Source organism: Manis pentadactyla, chromosome 3 (genome assembly GCF_030020395.1).
Source record: "Manis pentadactyla isolate mManPen7 chromosome 3, mManPen7.hap1, whole genome shotgun sequence".
Classification (NCBI taxonomy): domain Eukaryota; kingdom Metazoa; phylum Chordata; class Mammalia; order Pholidota; family Manidae; genus Manis; species Manis pentadactyla.
Genome location: NC_080021.1, coordinates 37,131,380 through 37,151,270, shown reverse-complemented (window position 1 = coordinate 37,151,270; position 19,891 = coordinate 37,131,380). Strand labels below are relative to the sequence as shown.

General features: G+C 34.2%; 1 protein-coding gene across 29 annotated transcripts in view; it reads left to right on the top strand.

Annotated features, from left to right (window-relative positions):
* RIMS2 (regulating synaptic membrane exocytosis 2) overlaps positions 1 to 19,891 on the top strand; it is a 578,477-nt gene that overhangs the window by 176,104 nt on the left and 382,482 nt on the right. For all 29 annotated transcript variants that reach the window (XM_036876382.2, XM_036876388.2, XM_036876380.2 and 26 more), the window contains one exon: positions 2,960 to 3,270. In XM_036876382.2, coding sequence (XP_036732277.2) covers positions 2,960 to 3,270 — 311 coding nt within the window. The remainder of the gene's footprint in view (positions 1 to 2,959; positions 3,271 to 19,891) is intronic.

The window sequence follows — 19,891 nt, the reverse complement described above, 5'->3', positions numbered from 1 at the left end:
AAAAAATGTCAGTCCCTTTACTACTTGATGTGAGTGGATTTAGGCTTTCTGAGCTTTAAAGATTAATAAATTATTAATCCAAACTGAGAGGAGATAGTAAAAGAAGAAAAGGAAAGTGAATTGGGTGTTAGGATATGAGGATAATAAGAGGTAACAGTTCAGGAGGGAACATGACATCTAGTCAGAAGAATAGCAACTAATATGAATAGCTTACAGAGTATGGGGAGGACATATAACACACAAGAGAGTTTTCAATAGGAAACAAACATCCTTCATGCCTTATACTCATTTATCTTATATTAATATCCACTGGGTTTTTGCAGATGAAGAAAAGAAAGCCCATAGTTCTTCCAATTCTTTTTCTCATTTTGGGTCACATAGAAATGATACTATTACTACTTGTACAGTGAACAGTTCACACTGAAGTTAACTGGCAAGGCCGCTCATGGCCTGACATACTGCTCTGAGGAGCGCACGTGTAATCCATTCAGCATACTGAGTTGGGGATTTCTGCTTCAGCCATGGTTCTCTAACTTTATCAAGCATCAGAATCACCTGTAAGATTTGGCATAATAAAATCCGATTTCTGAGTCCTGCCCCAGAATTTCTGATTTAGCAGGTCTGGAGTAGTGCCTGAGAATTAACACTTCAGTGAGATCCCAGGTAATACTGCCAGTGTCCCAAGGTTATCCTTTCTGAATCCCTGTCCCAGAAGATATTAAAAAATCTGCTTAACTTTTGACAAATAATGAAGCAGAAATAGGTTGTTTCTGCTGATTGTAATTGGATAATTGTCTCATAAACTCATTTCTGTTTTCATTGTCAATAGGTACAAAATGCTATTTTCAATACTCTGAGTGTGACTTATTCCAGATAAAATCATATAATGCAATTATATAGCATGTATTATCACAATAATACAAGTAGTAATTTGTTTAAAATAAAACAAGTTGAAATTCAAAAACTAACTTCAACGTTATTTTGTGGTTCTGTATTGTACCTTTCACTTCTAAAGGAGATCGGTAATACCGACATTTGTCACAAGATGGCATCAAAAGGCTGAAGATTGTGGTTTAAATTTTTTTTTTTTTTTAAAGATAATATTTATCTTTTATGTGTATTCAAACCAAAAGAAATTTGAACTGCAAAGTGTATTGTAAAAGTTTGAGTGGGATTTTGGTATTTCTATATAAAAATATTTTACTTACAAAAATAAATAATAATACAAATATCATATTTCCTCCAGAAAGACTTCAAAAGAATTCAAGTTGCCAAGCATTTAGAAGGTCTTTCTGTTTTATGATTTATTGGGTCTTATTATGCAAATAGGAAGATACAGACGTTGTCCCCAGTGAGCTTCAAATTCAGCTGGGAGAAAATAATTATATATATAATTCAAAGAGAGAATAAAATAATAGAAAATGTTCAAGTACAATAATATATGATATGGACTGAACAAACAATATGAACTGGATAATGGATAATTAAACAAAATTTTTAAATGATATTTTACCAAAACATTTTTGTTTAGGTTGAAAACACCATACTGAATTTTTCTATTTATTACTGTGATTATTTATATTGTTATAATTTACTATGAGGAAATGTTTAGCAATTTGGAGGCCTGTGTAAGATTCAGCATTTGACATAAACAAATCATCAGAAATGCTCAACAGAAACATGAACTCATCTTTTATTTCATGAATACATAATTTTTATTTTTTCTGAATTGAGAAAGATTTTTCAGATGAGGGTGAAGGTTTTCTGGTCACACAGATCTTAGTTATAATATTCTTAGATTCCTGAAGTCTGAAAAGTGTATCTTTTAAAAAATCAAGTGTAGAATAGTGGTTACAAGGTAATGGGGGGAAGGAGAAAAGGGATTTGCTATTTAATGGGTATAGATTTTGAATTTTTAACATGAACAGATTTTGAAGCTTTGTTTCACAGTGTGACTATACCTAACACTACTAACTGTACACTTAAAAAATGGTTAAAATGGTACATTTGATGTGTGTTTTCAATAATTCACAATCACAATATTAAGTTGGTCACAGGAATGATAGTACAGCATGGATAATATAGTCAGTGATTCTGTAACATCTTACTAAGTTGATAGATAGTGACCACGATAGAGGGGGTGAGGATTTAATTATATGGGTAACTGTTGAACCACTGTGTTGTGTATCTGAAACCAACATAAGATTGTATATCACCTATACTTTAATAAAAGAAATGTGTGTTTTATCACAATTTAAAAAGGAAATGAGTTTCCTTTTACAAATTATAGGCAATTAATAGGTTTTTATTGAGGATCAACAATATTCCCAGTTTTTGTTTCTTTTAGCCATTAGGAAGTAGTTAAAAAAAAGCCCCTTCAAGAAGCTTGTAATTGGTGATAGAAGATTAACCTGATACTAGTAGGTAATTTGCTAGGTCTAACATATACCAGCCATTGTGCTAGACATTTTAATAAATTATTTGTGATCTTTAGTTCTCAAAACAATATTAGAAAATAAGTATTATCATCTCTGTTTCTCTGTTTTATCATTAAGGAAACTAAGTTTTATGTATGAAGGTTCAGAACCTTGTTCAAAGTTACAAAGTTTCTAATATTGAAGTTGGTCTTGAACTCAAGTCTGTCTAGCCCCAAAATCTGTTCTGTTTACTGCACCATACCTCTAATTTAAATAAAAAATAAAGAACACCAACAACTAGTAATTTGGCACTCTGGGTCGGTATTTCTACTGTTAGTAAACATTGTCTATTTCATTATAATTATTCTGACAAAATTAAAAGAAAGGATATATATATAATTAATGGTAGTATTTAATCTGGGCTACATTTTAACTTAAGAAGGAAAACCATGTAATTCTTTTGTTGGCTTGAATTGTTGTCTTTTTGTTTGTTTTTAACTTTTGGAAACACTAATTTCTTTTCCCTATGTATTCATGTGCAGGTTATGTGGGTATGTAATTTGTGCCGAAAACAACAAGAAATCCTCACTAAATCAGGCGCATGGTTTTATAATAGTGGATCTAATACACCACAGCAACCCGATCAAAAAGTTCTCCGAGGACTGAGGAACGAGGAGGCGCCTCAGGGGAAGAAAGCAAAACTGCATGAACAGGCCCACTTCCAAGGACCCTCAGGTGACTTATCTGTACCTGCAATGGAGAAAAATCGATCTCATGGGCTCACAAGACAGGATTCTATTAAAAATGGGTCAGGAGTGAAGCAGCAAATTGCCAGTGACATAGCTTCAGACAGGTAAACATTTTGCTTAATCTTTAGGTAAATATATTTTTAATCTTCATTCCAAACAGAAGTAAAAATACATGAAGTATTTGGGCAACCGTGAGTTGTCTGAATGTAATGTAAATGTTCGTATGTTTTATTAAGTGCTAAAAGTGATGTTCAGGACTTGAGCTATTACAGTTTTGAACAATCTTAGGTTTGATGAAGGAATGTTAGGTCACCAGATTTTACAGAATAAATAAGTGAAATAAAACAGGAGACTTGAATAGAAGGTTATTGTCACAGGAAAGGCAAACTGGGATAAGAATAATGGGCATGAAGGAGAGATGGTTTTAAGACACTTTAGAGAGATATTGATTGGGCTAACTGGAACTTGGAGTTAATAAGATGGGGAAGGCTAATTATGTCTCTATAAAGTTCTACCTAGGGCTAAAGGAAGAGGTGGTTTTCCAAGTGGATAAATGCAGATGAAAATGTTTCATGAATTTGATGTATCAATGGGCTAACTCTTTATTACTATTTGGCTCAATTCTATGGGCTTTTCAATATTCAAAGTGTTAGACTTTTACAAATAGTATTTATTAAGGTCCTTTTATTTCCTACCTTTGGTAGGGAGAGTGTAAAATTTTTATTGGAAGATCATTTTTCTATAACATATTTGAGGAAAGTTTTTAAAACAAAGTCTAGTTTACACTATTTCTGTTGTCCAGAAGTGGCTCATAAATTTCTGTGTGAACAAGTACAAAGTCATGCATTTGTGAAAAAAACAACTAAAATTTTACTTATAGGTTGGTGGGTTCTGAGCATTCAGTTATTACAGGTAATATAACTAGGAGTCACTTTAGATACTGCCTAAAGCCAGCACCCTGATGTGTTGCTACGTCTTTGAAGAGTAATACAATGATGGTTTCACCAGTTCTTTTGAAAACTAGCAAATGTGAATCCTTTCTTCGGGCAAGACCCTCGTGGTTTTATGGATGGAATACTATGAACAACACATCTTAGTGTAAAATCTCAGGAACCCAAGAATTTTAAGTTTAGAGACCATGTTAGGTTGAGGCCTACCTTAAGTTGACAAAGATTTGGGTCCAAATAGTTTATTTGAAAGGCAATCCTAGACACACCTATATGTGAGTGGGAAGTGATTCAGTTCAGAGAAAGAACAGAATACTGAGTGCATTCAAGAGCAAGTTACTTCTTCTGGAAATTGTGCCCCGTTTTACTGGTACTTCTGGGAGAGAGGGTAGAATGACTTCAGTTATCCCACCTAATGGGCAAGGAGACTAGGGTATTTATTCCTAACTCTCCTTTGCTATTGGTCTTAGGCTGTTCCTGGAGAGTATTAACTCTCTGGAACTCACAGGCCAAGCATGTTCCTGTGACCAGGGGCACTCAGGAACAGTAAGAAGACATTGCTGGGTAGGGAACAGTGAATGAAGAGGCAGTGGGATTGGGATAGTAGCAGTGTCTGCTGCCCAAGGACTTTAGAAATCAATAAAGTCTATAAAGTGGCAACTAAAATGGTCAAGGTATATGAGCTTGGATGAAAAAGATAAAAGATAACCAATGGATATAGAATTTTAATGAATGAATAATTAAATAAAATAGATAATGTGAACATATACTCATTCTTCAAAAACTAGATAGATGCACGATACAGTCTCCTTTGGAGCTTAGAAAGATAGGTTTAGGAAGAATAAAAGGAAATACTAAAACACTGGGTCGCATAATAGATTATTAAGTTTTGGAATGCATATTATCAGAAAGTTGTGAATATTAAAAGTAAATCCAACAAACCTATGAGTAATTAATTCATCACTGTAGTGAAGCAAGAAGCATTATCTCTAATCTTTGAAGGTGGTGATGGGAAGAAATATATCTCTTTCAATATGGTCTCAATGCTTCTTTCACATACAAGTACTAGACTGAATAAACAGTAGCATATGACCTATTGTGGGGAAGCAAGATATAGTTACTTCTTTTTTCTTTTGCCTGGTGCCTTTGGCTGCTCCTACTAGGAAATGCATACTTTAATGACTTAAAGTATCCTGTAATTATATCCTTCATTTTTGAATCTCACATAAGTCAAACCAATAGCTCCTTTTGTTTATAAGAATTATGTTAGTCAGGGAAGAAGTTAGGGTTTAATATCAGATTTGAGGTTATGCCTATGTTAATAATTTGTTTTAACTTTTATTTGGAAAATAACTTTCTCTTCAAGAATAATTCAATTCTCCTTATCATAAAGAAAGAACATTTGTTTTATTATTTTAAAATGCAGATTCTATAGTAATTAGTCATATATTTATAAACCCATAGAATTCTTTCCCCTAGAACAAGGAGTCAGTAAACTATGTCCCTGGGCCAAATCTGGCTTGTCACCTGTTTTTTCTAAATCAAGTTTTATTGGAACACAGCCACCCTACCCATTTTTTAATTGTCTATGGCTGTTTTCAGCTGCAACTCCAGAGTTGAGTTGTTACAGTAGACCATATGGCCCTCATAGCCTAAGATACTTACACTCTGACCCCTTACAGAAAAGTTTGCCAGTTCCTGCCCTAGAGTAATTAGTTCTTTTAGTTCTGTTGAAATGTATCATTTCTTTTGTCCATGTTTTTTTGTTAATGTTTAAATTATTTCAGTTAAGCCTGGTTTCTTGTTCCCCTCTCTCCCTTTCCTCTTCCCTGTCTTTTTTTCTCTCTCCCCACCTGTGTCCTTTCTTGCCAGAATGGGTCTTCTAGAAGTATTTGAGTTGGACAGTGAAATGGAGCTACTGATAAGGAATGTAACTCCAGTTTAAAGTATTATTAGTAATTTGTTTCTTTAATATCATGTAGAAACCAGTAGCCTCAAAAAGAGAAAACTGGTCCATAAATTTAAATCTCTATGGGTCTAGAATTATGTTCGACACATGTAAAAGTATGTTACATTTCCTTTTTTAAGAAGCCTTAGTTTTGTGTTTAACTATGTGCTAAAGTAGTTTTGACCTGTTTTATGACTTTTTACTTCTCTCACAGGTCTTAGCACAGGGCTTAGTATTTATTGAATGAATGAATACAAAGTTGGCTCAAGACCTTAATTTTGAGTTGATGAGTATTTGCTTAATTCATTTATTTATATAAATGGCTAATATCTATTATCAGTTTAGATGCAAAATAATGTTAAGTGTTTTCAATTTTTTTTATTTCAAAATAAGTTTTGAGGTAACCTTTTAAAAAATGTTATGTGTTGTTTGCTTACCCTTTGCTGTGTCCTCCAGGAATACCCTAGTGGCTTCTCAACCTTTAATTTACATATATAATAACTTGCTGTTTTTATTAAAATACAGATTTGAATTTAGTAGGTCTGAAGTAGGGCCTGAGAATCTGTTTTTCTAACAAACTTCCAAGAGATGCCAGTACTGCTAGTGCAGACCAGTAGCAAGGCACAAAGGCATCTAGAAATATATTAGGGAGAGAAACACCAGTGTCCTACAAGATCTTGAAAATATTCTAGTTCTAAAATTCTTTGTTATATTGTATTTTAAGGTCCTCAGCCATGGTATAAACTTGAAAGTATTCTTTTCCATTATTTTTTTCTCTCCTATAACTAATAGTATCATGTTCAATTAGTAGAGGATTATCTTCATTCATATTTTAATAATTCATTGTTATAATTCATTTATTCAACAGATACTTATTGAATTTCAGTATAGATATTACTTGTTACCACATGGCTCAACAAATTTACTATGGTTCATATTTGAAATTGAATATATTTGGCATATTAGGTTAAATCTCCAATAGGACATTTTGACTCTGATCTTATATTGCTATGTAATATTTCTTACTCTATTTTTCCCTATATGCTAATTCTATTATAAAATAAAAAATAACCAGTGATAGGGAAAAGTAACAGGGCTACTTGTTTCTAATGGACTAAGAGGTATTTTAAGAAGCATAACTACAAGGGAGTAATATTTCATAGGCAATACAGATTCTTAAGAATTTGTACTTTTTACTGTTTAAATAATAATCCTTAATGAAAATACTGAGAGACTTCATTATGATTTTATCTGGAATTTTAATTAGGCAAGAGTGAAAAACTAAAAAAAAAAGTCATGATGACCCAATTACATTTCAGGGCATTCCATTAAATGGTGAAAATGCTACTAGGTATAAGTGATGACGAGAGTAATAAAGATGTAAGGTGGTTATCTTGGATCTAAAATGTAAAGGTTTAAATCATGTTCATTATAGTGAGTATTTACGGTTTGGTAATCACCATTATTTCCGTAATTTCCAAGTATTTAACTCCTCCCAGAACAAAGTTCAGAACCTTAGGACATTCCAAGTATGTTTGTGATATTTGATTATTTTAAAGTAAAATTCATAAATTAAAATACATGCTTAAGACTTCTTCTTCCAGTATAGATGGAGTAATAGGTAGTGAATTTACTCTTCTGCCTGAAACATCTGAAAAAACAGATAATGTATTTGAAAGAATGGTTTTTTAGAAATTGGGCATAAGGCAACAAAAGGAAGTAATACTTGAGAGATAGGAAATAAATAGAATGAGCTCTGTGATCACCTTAGAGTACTGCTTTGATAAAGTTTCCATGCTGTTGTACAGGGAGGGGAGTCTAGGCAGACCCTAGAGGTTTTCCTGAGTTGAGACAGTTCTGAGGGTTTGTGGAGACCAAGGCAGCTGGAGTTTGCTAGACACAGTGCCAGAGAAGAGAAGGCTGAGCAGCAAGATACCTTGGAGATCTGCAAGAGGGTCCTCCTTGTGTATCTGGTAGAATAATGATTGTTACATGCATGTGAAGAAACTACTCAAGTCCAGACAGAGAATCTTCCAGGGTTATTAGAAGAAACACTAACCTGCATTCATACAGGATCAAGAATAGAATAGTGTTCTCCCAGCAGCCAGACTAAAGAACCTAAAGATTCCTGGAACCTTGGGTAGACTATTTTGGAAAGTCTTGCTTCAGCAGTGGGGAATAATTAATGCTAAATTGAGCACTGCTCTGGGACAGAATAACAAATCATAAAAGCAGGACCTGAAAGGACCAGACCATTTCCAAGTAATTTAACTCCTCTCAGAACAAAGTTTAAAATTCATAAGAATACAAAAATATGCAGCACTGAACTAGGTAAAAATTGGTGCTTACAAGCATTTATAATAGTTGGTATACAATAAAAAAATAACTCTGGGCATACAAAACACCAGGAAAACACAATCAATAATGAGAAAGTAATCAGACACTGGATACCAACCCAGTGGTGACACAAATATTTGAATTATCAGGCAGGAATATTAAAATAGTTATTATAATTATGTTCCATATAATTTAAAAAGTGAAATAGAGATATGTAAGATATTAAAATGACCCCCAAATTAAGCTTATAAAGGTGAGAATTGTAATATCTGAAAAGTACCCTTGTTAGGTATAATGGAAGGTTAGGTATTTAGGAAGAAAAGATTAGTGAATTTGAATAAAAATTAATGGAAGTGATACACAATGAAATACAGAATAAAAAGTGAATAAAGTAATTTGTAAAGGGAGAGAGCATCATGGGCTATGGGACATTATCAAGTACTTACTATACATGTAACTGGAGTCTTTGAGGGGGAGGAGAGTATAGAGAGTACTAAGAAAAATTTGGAGAAAGAATTTTTCAAATTTATGAAAAGTGCTAAACTGCAGATCCAAGAAGCTCTACAAATTTCACACACAACAAACACAGGAAAAAGCACACCAAATCACTTCATAATCAAATAGCTTAAAACCAGTGATAATGTGGAAATCAGCCAGAGAAAAAAACAAGGATAAAGATGGCACCAATTTCTTGTTGAAAACAAGGCAAGAGGGAAGAGAATGGAGCAAATACCTTTAAAGTACTGAAAGATTAAAAAAAAAAAGCCATCAATCAGTTTTCTAGACCCAGTGAAAATATCCAAAGAATGACTATTTCAGATATACAAAAGTTGAAAGATTCATCACCAGCATAAATTACGCTATAGGAAATATTGAACAGAGTCCTTCAGGCAGAAGGAAAATTATACCAGCTGAAAATATGTATCTACACCAAGAAATGAAGAGTAATGGAAATGATTAATATATTAGTAAAGACATAACTTTTTTCTTATTATTTTAAATATCCTTAGAAGATACTTGGCTATTTAAATAAAATAATAATGTATTGTGGTACTTATGCCATATGAAAAATAAAATACGTGACAGCAATGACAAAGTTTGGGAGGGGAGAAATGTAAGTACACTATTGCTAGGTTCTTATACTTAAAGTGGCATAGTATGGTTTGAAGAGGGACTATGATATGTTAAAGGTGAACTATAAACCCCAAAATAAACTGTTACAGCTAGTAAGTCAACAAAGGAGATAAAATGGAATGTAAAAGGAATATAAAATATAGTCAACCAAAAGAAGACAGAAAAGGTGTAAAAACAGAACAAGGACATGTCAGACAAATAGAAAGAAAAGAGCAAGATTGGTAGACAAACCTAATCATATTGATAATCATGTTAAATATAATTTGTCTAAACACCCCAAGGAACAGATTGTCAGACTGGTGGTAAATGAAGACCCAACCATCTCCTGCCTGCAAGAAACACACTGTAAATATAAAGACAAACATAGTGAAAAGTAAAAGAATGGAAAAGATATACCATACCAATACTACTCATAAGCTGGAGATAGCTGTAGTGGTTATACTCAGATCAAAGTAGATTTCAGAGCAAATAATATTACTAGGAATAAATAATTTTACTTCATGATAAAGAGGTCCGTTATCAAGAGGACATAAAAATGTTAAATGTTTATGTCTTTATTAACAGAGCTTCAAAATATATGAAGCAAAAAACTGATAAAATTGTCTAAGAGAAATAGACAAATCCCACAGTTGTAATTGATCAGCAAAGATATTGTAGACTTGAACAACAGTCTCAACTAGCCTGACATAATTGATGTTTGTAGCACAATCCACCAAACAACAGCAGAACATTCACTCTTATTAGGGGTACATAGAACAATCACCAAGATATACCATATTTTGGTCATTAAACAAATCTCATTAAGTTGAAAGTAATCCAAGTAATAAAAAATGTGTTCTCTGATCACAATGGAATTATGTTAGAAATTAGAAACAGAAAGATCTCTGGGAAATCCCCCAATATTTGGAAGCTAAATAACACACTTTTAGGTAATCTATAGATCAAAGAAGAATTCAAAAGAGAACATAGAAACCATTTTTAACTGAATTAAAATGAAAACAGTAGCAGAATTTGTAGGATGCCTCTAAAGCAGTACTTAGGCCAGAATTTATAGCACTAGGCACCTATATTAGTAAAGAAAAGCCTCAAAGCATTGATCTTGGCTTCCATCTTAAATTTAGAAAAGCAATGCTAATTAAGCTCAAGTAAGCAGAATAAAGGAAACAATAACGATTAAAGCAGAAAAGAAAATGGAAACAATGAATGCAAAAGCTGAATCTTTGAGAAGACCAATAAAATTATTAAACTTCTAGACAGACTAATTATGAAAAGAAGAAAAGAAAGAGAAGATAGAAATTTCCTATGTCACAAGCAAGAGAGCTAACATCAACACGAACTCTCATTATGCTAAAATATTAAGGAGGAATTATTTTGAAAAACATTATGCCTATAAAATTGACACATTAGCTGAAATGGACAATTCCCTTGAAAGACACAAATCACTGAAGCTCACTCAGGAAGAAATGAATACTTAAATAGCATTATATGTATAAGAAAATTGTATTTATGATTAAAAACCTTCCTACAAATAAAACGACCTGATGGCATCACTGGTAAACAGACTTTAAAGGAAGAAATAATGCCATCTCTACACATACTTTTCTGGGAAATTAAGGAGGATAGAATATTTCTTAGTGCCTACTTCCAGCCAACATTATCCTGAAACCAAAATCAAAGATATTACAAAGAAAAGAAACAAAAAAAAACAACTTGTGAACATCATTCATAAATATAAATGCAAAAATTCTAAACAAATTTAACAAATTGATCAATATATAAAAAAGGATAATGCATCATTTAAATGGTGTTTATCCTAGGAAAATAGAGTTAGTTTAACATTTGAAAATCCTGGTAATTCACTATTTTAATAAAATAAAAAAATTGTATTATTTCAATACATCCAGAAAATCATTTGACAAACTTAAGCATACATTTTTTTATTAAGGTATCATTGATATACAATGTTATGAAGGTTTCACATGAGAAACATTGTGTTTTCAACATTCACCCACATTATCAAGCCCCCCTGGCCCCCAACCCCATTGCAAGCACTATCCATCAGTGTAGTAAGATACTATAGAGTCATTACTTATCTTTTTTTTGTGCAATACTGCCTTCCCCATGACCTGCCTGTGTTGTGTGCTAATTATAATGCCCCTTAATCCCCTTCTCCCTCCCTCCCTCCTCAACCCCTTCCCTTTTGTAACTACTAGTCCCTTCTTGGAGTCTGTGAGTCTGCCGCTGTTTTGTTCCTTCAGTTTTGCTTTGTTGTTATACTCCACAAATGAGTGAAATCATTTGGTACTTGTCTTTCTCCACCTGGCTTATTTCACTGAGCATAATACCCTCTAGCTCCATCCATGTTGTTGCAAATGGTAGGATTTTTTTTCTTCTTGTGGCTGAATAATATTCCATTGTGTATATGTACCACATCTTCTTTATCCATTCATCTACTGATGGACACTTAGTTTGCTTCCATTTCTTGGCTACTGTAAATAGTGCTGCAGTAAACATAGGGGTGTATATGTCTTTTTTGAATCAGGGATCTTGTTTTCTTTGGATAAATTCTTAGGAGTGGAATTCCTGGGTCAAATGGTATTTGTATTTTTAGTTTTTCGAGGAACCTCCATATTGTTTTCCTCAATGGTTGAACTAATTTACATTCCTACCAGCAGTGTAGGTGGGTTCCCCTTTCTCCACATCCCTCCCAGCATTTGTTGTTCCTTGTCTTTTGAATGTTGGCCGTACTAACTGGTGTGAGGTGACATTTCATTGTGGTTTTAATTTGCATTTCTCTGATGATTAGCTGAGTGGAGCTTTTTTTCATGTGCTGTTGGCCATCTGAATTTCTTTTTTGGAGAAGTATCTGTTCAGATCCTCTGCCCACTTTTTAATCGGGTTATTTGCTTTTTGGTGTTGAGATGTATGAGCTCTTTATATATTTTGGATGTTAACCCCTTACCAGATAAGTAATTTATGAATATGTTCTCCCATACTGTAGGATGTCTTTTTCTGTTCAGCATCCATTTTTAATAAAAACTCTCAGCAAACTAGAAATAGACAGAACTTCCTCAACCTGATCAAAGATATTTATGATGATTCTGCAGCTGATATCACATCTAATGGTGAAAGACTGGATAATTTCCCTGTAAATAAAAGATAAAATAAAACCTGGGAACTATTTACATGCACAGAAACATGGATAAGTTTCAAAACCATTGTGCTGAGTGAAATAAGCCAGGCACAAAAGAGTACATATTATATGATTCCATTTATATGAAGTTCAAGAAGAGACAAAACAAATCTATAGAAGAAACCATAACAATGCTTTCCTTGAGAGAACTTTCTGGAGCCTTGGAAATGTTCTGTATCTTGACAGAGATGTAGATTACTTGTGGAATATATTTGTTATTAATTGTTGTGACATTGCACTTAGGGTCTGTATACTTTTTACTTAATATAAATTATATTTCAGTAAAAAAGAATTATGTGCATAATTGCTACACTAGAATTTTTTCTTCAAACATTTTCAAAGATAAAATTGAGATATAATTTACATATAACATAGTGTTTGTGTATAACATAATAACTTGATATATGTATATATTGTAAAATGATCACAATAAGTTAACATCTGTCACCTCACATAATACAAAATTATTTTCTTGTGATGAGAGCTTTTAAGATCTACTCTCTTATGTTTGCTATGTTTTAAAATCACCGGTTTCACTGAAATTTTATTGGTACTAAATGTTTAAGGTTTATTGTGGAATTGGGATTAGGAATAATGAATTTCTCTTCATAATCAACCTTTCAGCATTGGCTCAGAGAATGCTGTTAGTAGACCTAGAACCAAATAGTTGTATTTAGAATTTACAAAGTGTGGATTACATATGATTTAAGGACTAATGTAACTTATTTCTATGAGCTGTCCTATGAAACAGTGGTAGAGTTCTCATGAGTCTTATTCAAAATGGTTATCTGAGATACTTGGTAAGGAAAAAATAACATGAAGATCAGAGAAAAAATATAAAAAAGTGTAAAGGGAAGTAATTTTAAAAAGGGAATCAAAGTATTGTTAAGAAAGAGGATTAAACAACAAAGAGCTAAGGAACTAGAAAAGGTAGAACTCAATGGTTACCTTTGGGAAAAAAAACCTCAGTAACTTGGAAGCAGTGGTCTCATAACCTTTATTCCTAGATGGTTCTTCTTACAGTTTTTAGAATATCAGATGCAACAAAAAGGCAACAGCGATGGTTATATGTTTGTTGCCCCTTCTAGTGAATTATGCATGTTTAATAAATGCTTGGAGCAGATCAGGTGTTGAATTGGTTTTCTGTAATACTAATATATTTAATGTGACTGTTATCATTTTTGTAGCATCTTTGTCTTTTATTGGCAGAATGATCAATCATGTTCTCATATAGCCAACACTAGAGACTTCTTTATTTTTAAGAATATGATATGAGCTTTGAAGGATTGTGTGTCTTCTTTTGAAAAATGGATGTTTAACGTACTATGGTAATAGGTTTGACTGTGTAGAAGTCAATATGTTCTCTTGGAATAAATAACTAACAGTTTTAATGTTAATAGGTGAAAGAAGAGAATTTTTATTCCTATTTTCAACTGAATTAACCATTCTCAAGTTTCCTTCATTTAAGTGACCTGTAAATAGAATTACAATATGTGCCAGTTTGCCCAGAACAGTCCCACTTTACACCTGCTCTTCTGGCAGCCTGCATAGGTTGGCATTGTCCTGGTTTTTTCCTATGAAGTATTTAATTAACTGTTGAATTAAAATAAGCTGGCATGAGTTTGGTAGGCCTCCACTTTGATATGACTCATTCTGTGTGGGACCTGTGCAGTGAACACAGCTCTCATATGAAATACAACCAGCAGTAATTCATCTTTTCAGACATGAGAGAGCTCCCATTTCTCTTTAAAGGATGAGATGTAAGGTGCTTGCTGGCAAAATAAAGTGGGATCCAAAAGTCTCAGAGGTGATGGGAGAAGTGTTGGATATTGCTGCCCTCTTGTCCTTTGGAATATAGGTCAGTTTTGTCATGGCTCCTCCTTTAGCATTTGAGCTACAAGAAGAAATGTTTGTGGGAGACTTTGGAAATTATAACTTAGGTGTATGTGAAATATGTGACTGAATTATCATAGAATGTATAGAAGGTAGTCTGGATGTTTTTTCTACAGCAGCATTTCCATTTATTGTATAGCATAAACCTATAACTATTCACGCATTTTATTATTTCTGTAATTTAAAAAAATTTGCAATAAGTATTTAATCACTTTAGCGCTTTAGCAAGGTGCTAAAACATCCTCATTTTTACTGATGGATGTGTAATTTGCCCAGATTTCTTGTTTCATTTGCCATCCACCAGGGCGCTCACAGTCACTGAACACATGAATGCAAAAATGAAAAAATCTGGGGAAGAAGCAACAATGTCTATTTCCAAAGTTAGTGGAGTTGTTTTAAGGAGACCCAAAGATGACAAAATATTTACACTTACAGGTAGTGTATTTTACATGTTGTTCTGTGAAGCATGACTTTTCCTTTATGTTAAATGACTGTTCCTTAAAATTAATTTTAGTCATTTTCAATCTTAAGTTTTTTTGTGCACTGAAAAAGTAAATTATTGGCTCCATTAATAGAAGAAATTTACTGCACTGATAAGTGTTGACACTTAAGAAAGCACTTTAAAAGCAGTGCTGGTCAACTAAAGATATTGAAAATTTCACTATAAAAGCAAGGGAGGAATTGAACAAATTAAACAAATTTCATAATGGGAGAGCCATGTGGATCTTCTCCATCATTGTATTCCTAGCACCTCACACAGTAATTGATACATAGTGGTGGTCAGTGAATAGTTGTTGAAATAATGGCTGGAATAATAAAATGGCTTAAGGAAAAAGAGAGATGAATTATTAGGATATTGAAGTGTCTAACAGAACTCCAGGAAAAGAAAGAGGATAGACCTTATGAACAACCGGATTATGGACTCCAGTACTATGATCTCAATATCTCATCTCTATTTTTGAGCCTGTCTGTTGTATTCTTGTGTCTCTCCAAAATGGTTATCACTGCTCAGCTGTTCTACATGATGGGAAAATGACCATCAATAGAAATTTGTAAAATAAATGAGTGAAAGGAGTTTTGAAGTAACCTTCAAACTGAAAATCGGTAAGTTATCAGCGTATATGTTTTTTTTTTTTTTTTAAATAATTATTTTTTATTGAAGGGTAGTTGACACACAGTATTACATTACATGAGTTTCAAGTGTACAACACAGTGGTAGAACATTTATATACATAATTCTAGGTTCCAGCTATCACCCTACCAGGCTGTTACAATATCTTGACTATATTCCTTATGCTATACATTACATCCCGGTTTTTATTTTACCATTGGAAGTCTGTCCTTTTTTTTTTTTTTTTTTTTTTTTTTGTGAGGGCATCTCTCATATTTATTGATCAAATGGTTGTTAACGACAATAAAATTCTGTATAGGGGAGTCAGTGCTCAATGCACAATCATTAATCCACCCCAAGCCTAATTTTTGTCAGTCTCCAATCTTCTGAGGCATAACAAACAAGTTTTTACATGTAGAACAAATTCTTACATAATGAATAAGTTACATAGTGAACAGTACAAGGGCAGTCATCACAGAAACTTTCGGTTTTGCTCATGCATTATGAACTCTAAACAGTCAGTTCAAATATGAATACTCATTTGGTTTTTATACTTGATTTATATGTGGATACCACATTTCTCTCTTTATTATTATTATTTTTAATAAAATGCTGAAGTGGTAGGTAGATACAAGATAAAGGTAGAAAACATAGTTTAGTGTTGTAAGAGAGCACATGTAGATGATCAGGTGTGTGCCTGTAGACTATGTGTTAATCCAAGCTAGACCAGGGCAATAAAACATCCACGTATGCAGAACATTTCTCTCAGAACGGGGGGGTGAGGTTCTAAGCCTCACCTCTGTTGATCCCCAATTTCTCACCTGATGGCCCCCCTGCGACTGTGCCTGTCTTAGGTTGTTCCTCCCTTGAGGAATCTTACCCGTCTCTGGCTAACCAGTCATCTTCCGGGGCCATACAGGGAAATGTGAAGTTGGTAAGTGAGAGAGAAGCCTTATTGTTTGAAAAAGTTAGCTTTTTACTTCTTTGCATATTTATGCCCTGTGGCTTCTATGCCCAGCATTTGTCTTGAGGTATCTTTACCACTTGGAAGAGTTATGATACTCGGTAAATTTGATATGAGGCACGAATTCTATTTAAGGGTTGTAATTAGGAAGGAAGAAGAAAAGCTATAGAAGTAGCAGGTGGAAGAAAACATGGGAAGATTGATTATTTCTTTGATATATCTTCTTGTAGAGTAACTTCAGCATGTACAGGTTTTAAGCTACTACTTAAATTGCACACACACATTAACATAATAGGAGTATAGTTACATAACCAAAGCATATCTGTAATTACCAGCCATCTGCAGTGAAACCAAAAAAACCAGTTAGGCACCTTAGGCATTTGTGAAAACTTATCTATGATATGGTGGATATTGTCCAACTGAACTTGAACAGTCTGAGAGAAATCAGACAAATTAAAACAACCCATTCCTGGGGGCTGTTCACATGCCATATGTTCTTTTAACAGTAAATCGTTTGTAGTTGTAAGACTTTGGAGCGCTACAATTTGCACTTCTCCAAATTCTTGGTTGAGTTCCAACAGTATAGATCCAGTCCAATTTTGTTGTTTTACTGTATGCACAGGCCAGCTTAGATATCTCCTTCCTCATTCCCATGGCAAGTCCAGGAACTGGTGGGATGAGTGCATCTACAGTTGTAGCAGTGCGTGGATCTTTGTTGGGGTTTTTTGATGATCATCTTCTGGCATGAGTCTTCCAGAGAGTGCAGATGTTGGAAGTTCTTTTTCATATCGTATCTTAGTTCATTTTCGGGGTAGCCCAATTAGGCTTTGATCCTTTGTATAAACACAAACAGACCCTTTGCCTACACTTTTATATGCCCTTTATACCCTTGTGTAGAACTCGTTGGAGGTTACCACACAGGAACTGCTCTTTTTTTTTTTTTTTTTTTCTATCACTAATCTACACTTACATGACGAATATTATGTTTACTAGGCTCTCCCCTATAAACCCCTTTACAGTCACTGTCCATCAGCATAGCAAAATGTTGTAGAATCACTACTTGCCTTCTCTGTGTTGTACAGCCCTCCCTTTTCTCCTACCCCCCCATGCATGCTGATCTTAATACCCCCCTACTTCTCCCCCCCTTATCCCTCCCTACCCACCCATCCTCCCCAGTCCCTTTCCCTTTGGTACCTGTTAGTCCATTCTTGAGTTCTGTGATTCTGCTGCTGTTTTGTTCCTTCAGTTTTTCCTTTGTTCTTATATTCCACAGATAAGTGAAATCATTTGGTATTTCTCTTTCTCCGCTTGGCTTGTTTCACTGAGCATAATACCCTCCAGCTCCATCCATGTTGCTGCAAATGATTGGATTTGCCCTTTTCTTATGGCTGAGTAGTATTCCATTGTGTATATGTACCACATCTTCTTTATCCATTCATCTATTGATGGACATTTAGGTTGCTTCCAATTCTTGTCTATTGTAAATAGTGCTGCAATAAACATAGGGGTGCATCTGTCTTTCTCAAACTTGATTGCTGCGTTCTTAGGGTAAATTCCTAGGAGTGGAATTCCTGGGTCAAATGGTAAGTCTGTTTTGAGCATTTTGATGTATCTCCATACTGCTTTCCACAATGGTTGAACTAACTTACATTCCCACCAGCAGTGTAGGAGGGTTCCCCTTTCTCCACAGCCTCGCCAACATTTGTTGTTGTTTGTCTTTTGGATGGCAGCCATTCTTACTGGTGTGAGGTGATACCTCATTGTAGTTTTAATTTGCATTTCTCTGATAATTAGCGATGTGGAGCATCTTTTCATGTGTCTGTTGGCCATCTGTATTTCTTTTTTGGAGAACTGTCTGTTCAGTTCCTCTGCCCATTTTTTAATTGGGTTATTTGTTTTTTGTTTGTTGAGGCGTGAGAGCTCCTTATATATTCTGGACGTCAAGCCTTTATCGGATGTGTCATTTTCAAATATATTCTCCCATACTGTAGGGATCCTTCTTGTTCTATTGATGGTGTCTTTTGCTGTACAGAAGCTTTTCAGCTTAATATAGTCCCACTTACTCATTTTTGCTGTTGTTTTCCTTGCCCGGGGAGATATGTTCAAGAAGAGGTCACTCATGTTTATGTCTAAGAGGTTTGTGCCTATGTTTTCTTCCAAGAGTTTAATGGTTTCATGGCTTACATTCAGGTCTTTGATCCATTTTGAGTTTACTTTTGTATATGGGGTTAGACAATGGTCCAGTTTCATTCTCCTACATGTAGCTGTCCAGTTTTGCCAGCACCACCTGTTGAAGAGACTGTCATTTTGCCATTGTATGTCCATGGCTCCTTTATAAATTTTAATTGACCATATATGTCTGGGTTAATGTCTGGATTCTCTAGTCTGTTCCATTGGTCTGTGGCTCTGCTCTTGTGCCAGTACCAAATTGTCTTGATTACTATGGCTTTATAGTAGAGCTTGAAGTTGGGGAGTGAGATCCCCCCTACTTTATTCTTCTTTCTCAGGATTGCTTTGGCTATTCGGGGTCTTTGGTGTTTCCATATGAATTTTTGAATTATTTGTTCCAGTTCATTGAAGAATGTTGCTGGTAGTTTCATAGGGATTGCATCAAATCTGTATATTGCTTTGGGCAGGATGGCCATTTTAACGATTATAATTCTTCCTAGCCACGAGCATGGGATGAGTTTCCATTTGTTAGTGTCCCCTTTAATTTCTCTTAAGAGTGACTTGTAGTTTTCAGAGTATAAGTCTTTCACTTCTTTGGTTAGGTTTATTCCTAGGTATGTTATTTTTTTTGATGCAGTTGTGAATGGAGTTGTTTTCCTGATTTCTCTTTCTGTTGGTTCATTGTTAGTATATAGGAAAGCCACAGATTTCTGTGTGTTGATTTTGTATCCTGCAACTTTGCTGTATTCCGATATCAGTTCTAGTAGTTTTGGGGTGGAGTCTTTAGGGTTTTTTATGTACAGTATCATGTCATCTGCAAATAGTGACAGTTTAACTTCTTCTTTACCAATCTGGATTCCTTGTATTTCTTTATTTTGTCTGATTGCCGTAGCTAGGACCTCCAGTACTATGTTGAATAACAGTGGGGAGAGTGGGCATCCCTGTCTAGTTCCCGATCTCAGAGGAAAAGCTTTCAGCTTCTCGCTGTTCAATATAATGTTGGCTGTGGGTTTATCATAGATGGCCTTT